Source organism: Manis pentadactyla, chromosome 10 (assembly GCF_030020395.1).
Source record: "Manis pentadactyla isolate mManPen7 chromosome 10, mManPen7.hap1, whole genome shotgun sequence".
NCBI classification, from domain to species: Eukaryota; Metazoa; Chordata; class Mammalia; order Pholidota; family Manidae; genus Manis; species Manis pentadactyla.
This window is the reverse complement of record NC_080028.1, coordinates 60,410,467-60,423,817: the sequence shown is the minus strand read 5'-3', so window position 1 is coordinate 60,423,817 and position 13,351 is coordinate 60,410,467. Positions and strand designations below refer to the sequence as shown.

At 36.9% G+C, this 13,351-nt stretch overlaps 1 protein-coding gene across 3 annotated transcripts in view; it reads left to right on the top strand.

Annotated features, from left to right (window-relative positions):
• Window positions 1-10,274, top strand: part of MDM1 (Mdm1 nuclear protein) — a 30,206-nt gene extending 19,932 nt beyond the window's left edge. For 2 of the 3 annotated variants that reach the window (XM_057486853.1, XM_057486854.1), the window contains exons 12-14: window positions 6,038-6,287; window positions 7,915-7,974; window positions 9,198-10,273. In XM_057486853.1, coding sequence (XP_057342836.1) covers window positions 6,038-6,287; window positions 7,915-7,974; window positions 9,198-9,310 — 423 coding nt within the window. In that variant the 3' untranslated portion in view covers window positions 9,311-10,273. Of the gene's footprint in view, window positions 1-6,037; window positions 6,288-7,914; window positions 7,975-9,197 lie in introns of all 3 variants that reach the window. The other variant, XM_057486852.1, reaches the window with a different exon arrangement.
• Window positions 10,275-13,351: the final 3,077 nt, after the last annotated feature.

Sequence of the window (13,351 nt, the reverse complement as noted above, 5' to 3'; positions counted from 1 at the left end):
TGCATTTCAAGAAAGCATTCTAGGGAAAAACAAGTGCAAAGTCCCTGAGGTGAGGGGGTACTTGATGCTGAGGACCAGCCGAAACGTCAGTGTGGCTGGAGCAGAGAGCAAGAGAGGGAGAACAGTATGGGCAATGGGTTCAGGTGCATAATGGGGAGCTAGGTTGTGTGTAGGTCATAGCAAAGACTTTGAATTTTATTCTGAGCAGAATGGCAAGCCTTTGAAGGGGCAGAGGTTTTACCAAGGTCACTCGAGCTACTATGTTGGGAATAGACAGTAGGATGCAGGAGTAGAGGCGTGAAACTAGGCCAGAGTGAAATACAGTATCTAGGCAAGAAATGATGGTTGTTCGGATCATAGCAGTAGCAGTGGAGGTCATGTAATGAAATGCAATTCTGGATACACATTGGAAATGTAGCTGAAAATATTTGCTGATGAAAAAGATACGGGGTGTGAGAAAAAAGAGAATTATGGATGACTCAGAATTTTTGGCCTGAGTAATAAGGATGGAGTTGCCATTTAATTGAGACAGGGACAACAGAGTGAGGGAAAGATTTATTGGGAAAGTGAGAGTTCTGTTTTAGGCTCTTTCAATATGAGAAGTTTATTAGATATACGAGTAGACATGTTGAGTGGAGAGGACTTTGTGAGTGTGGAGTGTAGAGCGGTCGGGCTGCAGCTGTAGGTCATGTAGGTGGTACAGGTATGGAAGGTGTTGAGCCTGGGGGAGCTCCTTAAGGGAGCGGCTATAGCTAGAAGAGAGTGGGTGAGAACAGGTCCAAGCCCCAGGTTTTTGATACTGGGAAGCTGAGGAGTAACCAGCAAAGAGATTGATGATGAACTGTCAGTGAGGTGGTGGAACACAGGAGACTGTTGTGTCCTGAAAGTGTCAAGGACGGGGTGTACAGTGCTGCTGATGGGTCAGTAAGGGAAGAGGATTGATGACTGGATTCAGCAGCATGGAGGTTATCGGTAGCCCGGACAACGGGCAGTTTTGGTGGTGGGGTGGGACAAAAGCCTGGGTGCAAGTGAGTTCCAGAGGAAGGGGAGGAGGGCCTGGGCACAGACGCCAGGGAATTAGCTCGAGAGATTTTCCCGTGAAGGGGAGCAGAGGAATGGAGTGGGCGCTGCCAATGAAATAGAGGAAGATGTGGCGGGAGCCTTGGCAGAGTCTCTTCCAATGGCTTCTTGGTAGTATAAGAAGAGAGATCCTCGCTGAGAATGAGCTGGGCAAGAAAACGCTGGTTTGAGTAAAGATAAGGAGGCATGAAATAGTGGTTTCAGAGGGTGGGAGAGTGAGTGGGTGAGGGAAATGTAAGCTAGTGCAGGGCAACCTTAAGGGCCCGTTTGAGGTTAGCAGTCACAAGTTTGATGTAAGACCTGTCAGGATGGGTCATGTGTTTTTCTCCAGCCACATCTGGCTGCAGAGTTGCAGGATAGGTGGAGAGCTGGATTTAACTAAGGTTCATGTTTTGTCAAGGGAGTAAGGCAAAGTGAGAGGGGGTCAGGGAAGTGCTTATAATGACTGGCATGGAAGTCGAGTTGGTTAGAGAGGGAAACTAGGATTTGAGAAGGTAAGCTACAGTGCAAAGATGACAGCATCAATGAGTGGAAGGTCTGGCAGATTTAAGGACTTGCTGGAATTGGTGGTGGTAGGAGGTGGTAGTCAGAAATTGAGATTATGGAGAGGTTGCAGTTACCAGTAATGAGAAGGCTTAACATACCATCATGGGAGTAAGTGGCTAATGTGGTTAAAGAGCATGCAGGGAAGAGGTTCTTTAAGGGCATTTTGCTGAAGGCTGTGCATGAGTTCTAGAGGGCACAGTGGAGTTTCAGATGTTGCAGAGATGGGAGATGGGATTAGTACCCCCCACCAAACCCTAGGACTTAGAACACAGCTCAGTTCATAGCAAGTACCCATTAAGTTGTGTTGAATGCCACTGGAGTGGTAGAATACCTAAACTATTTTTCATTGCTTATATATACATGGGCTTATGAAAGGAAATGTAGGAATAAAGTTGTAGGATTGATCAAAATCAGATGTTAGGAGTCTCCTGCCCCCATGTACTGTTCTGACCCCTTGTCAGGCATCCAGGCTGCCACCTGGAAGGGGTGAGCCTTTAACTCAGCTTTGCCCACAGGGCTGACTACCCTTATCTGGAATGAATAGCTCTAATCCATTTTTGCATCTGCATTTATATGTATTATTTTCATTTATTATGGGATTAATTTATTGATTAAATAAGTTAGAATGAACTCAGATTTTATATTATAAATATGACAAAAATATATACATTTAAATAAATTAGAGTAATATTGTCCTTTAATATTTTAATGCCAACTTCTACCTCATAGTGCACATAATACAGTTGAAACATTTTAATTATGAGCTCCTTTATCGTAAGAAGGTTTCTTTTTAGCAATTTAATCAGAACTCCTTCCATGTGGGTTTTCTGCCACCAGCACTACCAGGGACAGTGCCAGGGAGCTGGCCTTGGTTATTTTCCTTTGTCTACCCCTTGGTTGCTGGTAGGCATAGTCTCATTAAACTTGATATGCACGATAATTTTTCCCCTTGCTTTCTTACAGGAGCTAATAAAGTAAAATTAAATCCATAGTCATTCAATTCCCAGTAAATTATTACCATTATTCACTTGCCCTTGATTAATAACACTCTCCATCTTTTTTCACCATAGGAATCAGGGAGAATATGTTATCATAATATCCGGAAATCTTTTTCACTACTGTTGTAATGACATACCTTGAATTGTGGAAAATTATGGGGCAGCAACAATTTGGGTAACTTTATGGAGGTGATCATAATAGCTAGCTTTACTGCTGAGCATTTACTGTGTTCTAGGTCCTAAGTGTGTTCTAGGTCCTGTGCTAAGTAAGTACTTTATATATGTTGTTCAGTCTCCATAATGACTCTGGGAAGTTGTTGTTATTCTCATTAGATGATGAAATGGAGGTGACACAGCCACCAAATAGTGGAGTAGAATTTGGCCCTGAGCAGTCTGTCTTCAGAGCCCACATTTCTTAACCCTGAAACAACACCATCTCAACAAAACTTCAGAGTAGATTTTCGTGCTATTTGATCATCAAGTATCATCTTCACATTTTATGAATGATATTAAAAACCCAATTGTGTGTTAGCTCACTTCATTTATTCATGTAGCAGATGTTTCTTGTCTATTATAAACGTGCAGTAATGATAGCAGAAGTAGACATGGTTCTGTACATGATCTTATGGAACCTACAGTCTGGTGAGAGAAATACACATTAAAGAAAGAATCACACATATAAAAAAATGGTATAATTAGAACTAATCAGAGTTTCAAAGAAGTTTATAGTATATTCTGGAAGGAATTGACCTAGTCCTAGAGGCCAGCAAGCTTCTTGGAGGTCAAAGCTGTTTCTTAGAAGAAGTCATAATTGAGTTGAGAGACAAAGGAAGAGAAAGAGTTAACCAGGCTAAAAGGTTAGAAGCATAGCAATATTTTATGGGTTTTAAAGAACAAAGCCAAGTATAGTGTGTGGCAGGGAGCAGGTACAATATGAGGCTGCAAAAGAGAACAATATAGAGAATTTCTATCATTATCTCAAGAGCAATGGGAAGCCATTAAAATGTTTTAAAGACCTTTCTGACTGCCATGGAAGGCAAGAGTAAACTGTAGATACCTTAAAAAGTATCTACCTTAAAAAGTAAAAACCATTGCAGTAGTCTAGGAGGATATGTTGATAGCTTGGACTAAGGAGGGTGGGCATAGACAGCAGTGGAGGAAACTGAAGAATTGTGTAATGGGAACAATCTCAAGGCTTGAGTCTGGGTTGGATACGGGGAATGAGAGACCGTGAATGACTTTTCCGTTTCTGGCTTGTCTAGCAGGTTTGATGGGGGTGTCATGCACTGAATAGCAGAACTCTGGGCAGGAGCTGTCTTTGGAGAGAACTGTCAGGAGTAGGAGTTCCATTTTTATTCACTCAATTAAATATTTAATGTGTTCTTAGTATGTGCCAGGCCCTGTTCTAGGACCTGGGGATTTGTTAGTAATCAAGGCCAAATCCCTGCTCTAACGGAGCTTACTTTTCCACTGAGAGAAATAGATAAATTTTTGCAAATACAATTCCAGGAAGTAGTAAGTTCTGTGAATGAAATAATGTCGTGAATGACCTCCAAGGTGGGTCATCAGGACAGGCACCTCTGAGGAGGTGACATTTTCACTAAAACCTGACTAATGAAGGAAGTGCCCTTGCAGAGATCTGGGCCAGATACTGTTTTCTAGTTTGAAAGGACAGTAAGTACAAGTGTACATCAGTGAGCATTTTAAAGAGAGTGAAAAGGCCCTTATGACTGGAGCCTACAGAGGGAAAGGAGGGGGTAAGGGATGCAGTTGGGAAAGGAGGCCGGGTAAGGAGTGGGGAATGTTGTTCTCATGCACAAGGAAGCTCTTGGAGAATTTGAAGCAACACAGCAAATATCTGATTTACATGATGAAATCACTCTGCCTACTCGCTGGACTGTACAGGTGAAGAGTGGAAGCAGTGAGGCCAGTAAGGAGGCTTTTGGCTCAAAAACAGATCAAGAGGTCAGTTAAATTAAACCTGGGAACCCCATGTGTTACAAATATTCTAGAGATTCCATTCAGGTCTTTTTAGCAATAGTAAAGCCAATTTGACAGAGATCTCAAATTCTGTATATATAGAAAAAGAAAAGTCAAGCAATTTTTCAAAGTGAAATTTGTAGTTGAAGCAACCGAGAGAAGATCTGTGGTTTTATCTTAGATTCTGATTTAAAAATATGTTTGTGGGAAAAGACCCCAGGCCATCTTCACTTTGAAACTGTAGGCTCTCTGATTGCAGAAAATGTTACCCTAGGTCAGAAAGCAATGTTTTGAATATTGCACTGTAAAGTTAATAACTAAAGGCAACAGTTAAAAGGAATAATCAGGAAAGTTTGGAACTATATATGATTTTACTGATTTGCATTCTCCCAAAAAGTAAAATTACAGGACTTTTAGGGTAGTGATACATTATCCTTGTGGTACATAGAAAATACTTACCAACTAAAAAAAATAAATGATGTCACACCTACTATTCAAAGACATCTGTATAATTTGAGTTATTTAGGCATATTTTTGCTTATTACACTGTAGATAAGGTTTCACAATCTGTTTTTCTCACTTAGAAGTATATTGTGAACATACTTCCATATAATTAAATATCATTTATAATTTAATTTTTAATACCAACATGGTATGTGACCTGTATTATACAGTAGTTTTTTTAATCAGATGCTTATTGTTGAAAACTATTTATTAAAACTAGGTGCATATTGTTATTTTTTAGTTTTTCTATTTTGAAAAAATTCTGTAAATAAATCCATCCTTTAGTTACATTTTGTTCATGCTGTTATTATCTCTTTTTCTGTAAATACTCCCCAAGTGTTACTGTGTGGTCAAAGAACACAAAATTTTAAGGCTTTTGCTGTTTTGCCAGTTCTCCCAAAAGACTGTGCTCTCAATACTGTGTGAGGTGCCAATTTTCCTACATCCTTGCCATGTCTGGGTATTATAGTTTGGTTTTTTTAATCTTTATAATTTGGCAAGTGTAAAATTAGTACCTTAATTAGTACTATTAAGAAGGAATTTGTGTGTCTATGAATTGCTTATACATGCCCCTTTCCTACTTTTAAAGTAGGTTTACTTTTTCCTATTACTTGTAAAGAAGTATTTATGTAACAATGATAATTTATTATCAATCATGTAAGTTGTATATTTTTCTCAAATTTTTAATTTTTATTTTTTTAAGTGTGTGTGTATATGTGTGTGTGTGTGTGTATGTATGTATTTTATAGCTAAATATGTTTATCTATATTGGTTGTTAGGCTTATAAAATCTTCCCCACTTGGGGGTTACCTGTATTTTCTGCATATTATCCCCTGCTTCTTTTATGGTTATATTCTTTTGCATTTAAATGTTTGGTTTATTTATATATGTACACACACATATGTATCTTTTTTTTTCTTCTCATTTAGAAAGAAAGTCGTGCTATATCCCTTCTGACTTCTCCACCTGCTGGTATAAGAACAGTTGACCCCCTGCCTTTGAGGGAAGATTCTGAAATCAATATCCCTAAATTTGCTGAGGCAGTGCTTCCAGTTTCAAAAATTCCAGAATATCCGACAAACACACCTGGGCAGTCTCCTCCACCCTATGCTCCGTCCTACTGGCATCCTTCTCGTCGAATTCAGGGCTCTCTGAAAGATCCAGAATTTCAGCATAATGGTATTTAGTTTGGTTTTAATCTTCTGTTGTTTAAAATGAAAATGTTATACTGGTAGCTACAAAGGCTAAAAGCATTTACTATATATGGGTTAACAGATTATTTACTTAATTTTTTACTTAATGTAATCTATTTCTTAACTAGGAAAAATCATATCCTTGGAACACTCAACTGTTCCGTACCTCAGTTCACTTTTGTGTAAATGCAAAGTGTCTCAAGCTCTTTCCCATGTGCACGTAGACAAACCCTAGATGCCAGTAGCACCTCTTCCTCATGTGTGACAACCAAAAATGTCTTCAGACATTGCCCAGTGTTGCCTGGATGTGGTTCAAGGTCATAAATTATTTTCCTTTTATTAGGCAGTGCTCTGCTCTTTTCTAGCCTCCGCTATTACTGTTGAGAAGCTTAATGCTGTTTATTTTTGATCTTTTGTATGTGGCTTTTTTTTCCTGGCAGCTTTTGGGATTGTCTCTTTATATCTGATGTTCTGAAATTTTAAAGTGGATCTCTTTTCATTTTGCTAGTACTCATTCAACCCTTTAAATCTGGAAACTCAATTTCTTACTTCTGGGAAATTTTCTTGAATTATTTAGTCAGTAACCTCCTCTCTTCCATCTCTATTTTCTCTTTTTCTGGCATTCCTATTATTCAGATGTTGGACATGTTGAATATGATCTTATTTTCTTATTTTACTTCTCTATTTTCTATCTCTTTTTATTTGAATTTTGAAGGGTTACTAATTTTTATCTTCTACCCTTTTTTTGAGTTAAAAAAACTTTTTTACTTTATTTTTAATTTTTAATAATTTTTTTTAACACTGCATACACCTTTTATACAGCATCCTGTTCTTATTTCATGATGGCATGTTTTATCTCTTTGAAGAGGTAAATGATATATATAGTCTCCATGTTTTGAATGTGGTACTCTTTCCCTCAGTTAAAACTGGTGTCCTTCAAAGTAGCTCTGATAAATTTTCCTTAGAGACAAAACCTCCATTCCTCTTTTGGGAAAGGGAAGTTACCCAGCTATACAAATTTAAAGAAGGATCTGGCAGACTTTGTAAAAAAACTTTCAGCCAGTTTCCTGGTTCAGTGTTATCTTCACTCCAACAGTCAGTGATAGTCAGTACTAAACCCTGGGCCGTTAGGAAAAGAGATTGATTGCTTCTTGGTTTCCCTCTGCTGGAGAGGATTCAGCTTGCTTAGGTATGATGATAGCACATTCACTGCCCTTTCATTTGTTTTCAATTTCACAATTTTCAACAAAACTTTCTGAAATTTTACTGCTCTTTTCTTGTTTCCCAGTTTCTTTGTACAATGGGTTTCTATCATTTTTGTAAATGTGGGTAGGCCGTCTATCATCTCTAAACATAAGCCTACTATATTTCTTTAAAGTTAGAATTAGATCAATATTGCCATTGAAAAGAATTCTAGGAGGTTTTCTGTTGTTTATTTATGTATTTGCTAATAAGCACATGGTAAATTAATGAATGACTCTTTGGTAGTAATTTCTATTAAAGATAAAGAACTAGAAATTTCTGACTGCATACTTTCACTAAGAGTTTACTGTAAATAAGATACACTGTTGGATGGCTTTAAAGGATGATTTCTTCTGCTTTCCTTTTTCCAGTGGGAAAAACAAGGATGAATGATTTCCAGTTGCTTCAGCATGAAGCCTTTAATGATGAAGGTATTTCAGTAGTCAGCTAACACAAGATGAAAGTATGAGGTTTTATTACGTAGTAGTTTATAATAGTATAATATTGACCTTACAGTCAATTAGCACTTCATATTTTACAAAGTACTTCCACAGATGTTATTTCATTTGGTCCTTGAAACTCTAATGGGGTAAAATTATCCCCATTTTACAAATGAGTAAACTGGGAACTAAAGCCTTGAAGAATCTTTCTAGAGCAAGCAGATGCTAAGAGATTGTGCCTGGCATCTCAGCTGAGGTCAGCACTCTTTCTGTTTTCCACCCTGGAGAACTGAGAGCTCAGAAATTTGGGGCTCTGAGGGCTCAGAATATTATATCTGTCATTTTTTTTCAAATGCCTATATATATATATATATTCTTGTCCATTTTCAGTTCTTAAAATACATGATTAGGGAAAATGTTTTTTATTCTCTTGTGTAGTTTTCATTTTGACAAATTCATTTGCTTATAATAGCAAAGGATGAATTTTGAATTCTTGATGTGAAAAATAGAAATTACTAATTTAGTTCATTCTAAGAAGTATGAAATTTCTCAAGTTATTAATTTAGAGTTTGAAAGTAAATTTGAATTAATACTTTATGTATTACAAGTTCACACATATTAAAATCAAGTTATGTTTTGAAATGCATGTATCTGGACACTTTGAATCCAGTTCTGTTTTCTTTTTAATGGAAGAACAGTGTTTACAGATAATCTAATAATAGATTTGATTACTCAGAATGAAGAATTTCAGTAATAATGAAGGTGGCATAGTAGAGTCAAACATTATTTCTACATTAAGTTAGAGTATTTTAGAAATATGATGTAAGTACCATGTTAAGGTATAGCATTCTGTTTTTTAAAAAGCTTAAAAAAACTTTTTGCTCAAAACAGTTGTGCCCTTTAAAGTAGGACAAGATAGTACAATGATGAGACGTTTCCAAGTAATGCTGAAATCGTAGGCCATGAGTTTAGGTAATAACATTGTGGGATTTCAGGAAGGAAACAATGCTCATTTAACATTTAATGTTTGGTTTTTAAATATGATAAACTTGGAAAATTACTGTGAACTGTCCTGAAAATGTTAGTATCTTGTATTTTAATAGATGGTCAATACTGACATTACAATGCTTGATGCTTTTAATTTTCTGTTAATGTTATAGAACAGTATTTTATCAGATACATCTTTTGCACTAAATATAATTCTTTCATTGCAGATGAGGACAGATTATCTGAGATTTCTGCACGTTCTGCAGCTTCTAGTTTTCAGGCTTTTCAAACTCTGGCACGAGCTCAGAAAAGGAAGGAGAATTTCTGGGGCAAAACATGATTAAATGTACTTCAAGTTGAGTTGCTTTTGTCTTGAGAACCACTGGCGTTAATTTCCTTTATTGCTTTACTTTAAGACTCTTCAAGTGTCTGGATTTTTTGTTTTCTGATGTTTCCTACTTAAAAAAAACTGTTTGACTTTTCAATAGCCAATTCAGTTCACTTGGCAAAATTTTAACACAGATTCAAAAAATTTAACTTAAAGAATTTTTTTCACACTGATCCTTAAGTACAAAGAGATAGATTATATAGTTCTTCCCATGTTCTAACTTTTGTTCGAGGTGCCAGGGATAGCTGGTAGAACTGTGGATTTCACCTATCCAGAAAACATGCTAAAAGATGAATAAAATGAAATAAAAATTAAGATTTAAGTGTGAAGTATATTTACCGCAAAGATTGGTTTTATGTATCTTCATAATAGTAACTATCATAAAATGAATGTGTTGTTCCTTATAACTTTTGCCATGTGTTGCTTTTTATTTTAGTCACCTTCTGTGTGTGGTTTCAGTGTTAAGATAATTGTATTTTAGACTGAAAATACTAGCTGTATATATTTTTATTATATATGTAACAAAATTTGCTGAGAGACTGTATATTTTTGATCTTTGTGTGTATTTATATAAGGACTTTGGCTTATATTTGAATAGTGTCTGAATTTTGAAAATTTATTTGTATAATGGAGAATTAAAACTAGCATTTTGAAATAAAAATTGATCAAGGGTTTCAGTTCTGTTTCAAATGTTACAAGTATTTGGCTTCTCTAGAAAGTTATTATTTGGAACAAGTTATTATCTTCTAGAAACAGTCTACTCATAATAGATTAGTCAAATATTACACTTCTGCAGCTGCCCAAATGCATGGAACCTGAGTCCACAATATTTTTTCATAAACAGGAAAAATACAGAATTTCCAAGGCAGACTCATTTTTAAAAATTTCACACAAACTTTCTGACTTCTCTTCTTCACTTACTGTTGTCTTATTCTATTCTTACAAATCATGATAAATCTGACTTTCTAAAAAATATGCATTTCATAAATATTACATAAAAATCTAAATATGTAGAAGGTACTGAAGATAAACAGTATTCATGCCTATTAGTTTGAAAACAAATGGGCCATCTGTTTTAAAGTGCTTTATTTGGTTGGAAGTGCTTTTGTAAATCACTGATTCACAGTAGGTTAGTTTGTTATAGATCTTAATCATTATCATGAGGTTATAAAGAACTAAGGGCATATAAATACTTGCTTACATCTCACTGACTTCTAAAAATAGTGTGTTGATAAAAAAAAGTTACCAAGACATTAAAGTTGGAAACAAAAATTAGAAGTTAGTGTGAAATTGGATTTTAGAACACAAATTATCTTGGATTCTATACACATATACTTAGGCATATTAGTTGTAAAATAGTTTTGGAACTTACTGTCTCTCTAGAAGCTTGGTCTTGCTCAAAAGTTGATTAGTTGTTCAGGACAGAGTTTTCAATGGCTGACAATTGGTCTACAGTAGAGAAGGAATTACTGCTTAGTTGTGGGGGCTTCTGTATAATTCACAGCCTATCTTACCTAAGCTACTGACTGCAAAATATGGGTACAGCCATTAGAATAAGTCAGACCACATTAACTTGATCTGTCAGGTATTAGATGGCTTGGGATTCTCATGAGGCCGAGGTCACCCCAGCCTCTGCATGACAATTCAGCCTTGTAGTATACTGCTGACCAGCTCCTAAAAGGCCTGCTCAACGGGACAGGGGAGAGAATAGTGTTGAGAGATTAGTACTGGCCCATCACTCGTACTGAAAGAGCAATTCAAAGGACATTTTGAGTTGGTGTGTAAGTAGTTTTACTTACGTGAGAAATGTTGCATGAGATTCACTAGCATTTAGGAGCTGGGATTGTTAATTTTTAAATCAGTTTTACTAAGTCATACTTTTATGTTTAATAAACTTCAGTCATTAAAAAGTTTACAGCTCATTGATTTTGGAAAGAATGTATATATCTGTGAAACCAACACTACAACCAAGGCACATTACATTTACACAATCCTAAAAATCTTTCCCTTTGCAGTTCAGTCTGTCCTTCCAGGCCAGGTCCTCCCAAGGCAATCACTGTCCTGCTTTCTGTTAGTATAAACTAGTTTGCAAGAGTTTATATAAATGTAACTATCTTCTACAACTGGCTTTCACTGAGCATTTTTTTGAGAATCATCTATATTTGACATGTATGTTCCCTTTTAATCCATTCACCGACTGGTGGACTTTTGCATTGTTTGCAGTTTGGGACTATAGTGAATAAAGTTGCTTTTAATATTTGTGTGCAAGTTAGTGTGGACACACGCTTTGATTTCTCTAGACAATACTAAGTAATTCAATTTTTATTCATCTTTTAAGATAATTTTACTTTTGAGTACACAGTATATACTTGTAACTGGGGAGAAAATCTATCTCCCAGCCCAGGAAAAAATACCTTTGAAACCAAAATCAGTCAAAGGGAAAAATAAAGTAGGAGAAACCCCTTTGTTGCTTACAAGCAGTTGTCCACTTCTGCTTGCCCATGTCTCTTGTGACCCAGCTGCAAAAAGGGGCCCCACCCAACCTCTACAGTCCAGAAATTCCCTTGCTCCTCTTTGTAATAACCTATTGATACGGAGATGGGCTACTTCTTTCCACCCCTTGGAGACACCTATTGATAAGGAGATGCCAAGTGAGAGATTCTGGAAATATTGCAGTTTTACCCACAGCACTGAAGTCAGTATTATAAACTGGTGGTTGGGTCTTTTTGTCACAACTGGTATCTCACAAGCTAGACTGGGACGGGGACATCAGAATCATGGGTGGGGGGTGAGTTCTAAAACGCACACTCCTATGCTTTTCTTCCTCCCATCTTCACTGCAGATGCTGAGATTCCCATGTGTTCCTGGTTGAAAACCCAGACAAATGCACAAATAAACATATGGAAGAGGCTTTGCATGTTCATTTCTGGTCTCATCTCTAGATCTCTGCAGGAATCTGAACTGCAAGTTAAGAACTATTGAAGGATGACTTTGAGGATTAAGGATAAAGAACATGATAAATATACTTAGTACATGGTAAGAAATGCTATCATGAAATTTAAGCATAAATATCTATTTTTCAGACAAGAAAACACTCTTAGATTTAATAACTGGACCAATAGTTGGTGAATTAAATCTAGGTCTTTTCACTCAAAATCTACCCATGCTGCCTTCTCAGAAGTGTTTCTGCTAAAATGGTGAGCCCTACCGTGATCACTACTTCTCTCTTGGGCTGATTCATTTGGGAGTCAATTTAACTTTGCCATCTTAGAAGATGAATGAAATGTCTACTTTTTTAGTCAGGGAAAAGAGTATATGGGCATCAAATTAGTGTACAAATGGATTCAACCAGAATGAAAATAAGTTAACATTCAAAACAAGTTTGTCCTTACATACAGCACAGTGTTGTTACCCGGGGAGCTCAAGGATGGAGTATTTACCTTTGCTGTAGTCACCCCAAAAACACTGATCCTGACTTATGGAAATTTACCAAAGGAACAAATAATAATAAACTAGTAAGTAATCCTAGAATAATTTCCATTTGGCTTTGGAATATGTTTTTGGTACTTTTACACGTGGTGGCGTTAGTCATGTTAGCATGCTCAGGGCCCAGTCTTTATCAAAACGCTGTCAGCACTCAGTTTCCCAAAATGAGTCAGCTGCACAAGGGCTACTTCCCGGCAGAGGAACAGTCTCTGTCACTGGACTAGCTGTGGCTGTGCCCCGAGGGGCCTGGTCATGCGCAGGGTCTGAGCAGCCAGCCTGCGCCTCTAGCTGAACTTGTGGATTAAAAGCAGGCCAGTGGTAACTTCAGCCCTGTCCTAGTAGACTGCAATCTAATGTTGACCCTACACTTTGATTTGACTGTATATCTTTCCTATTGTGAGTAAAGACACAGAAACACCTAAAGACCCTGCCCTTTTCTTTCCCACTCAGGTTAACAGCCAACTCCCTTAAGCCCTATTTTATGTTTCATTCCCACCCTGGCCCTAC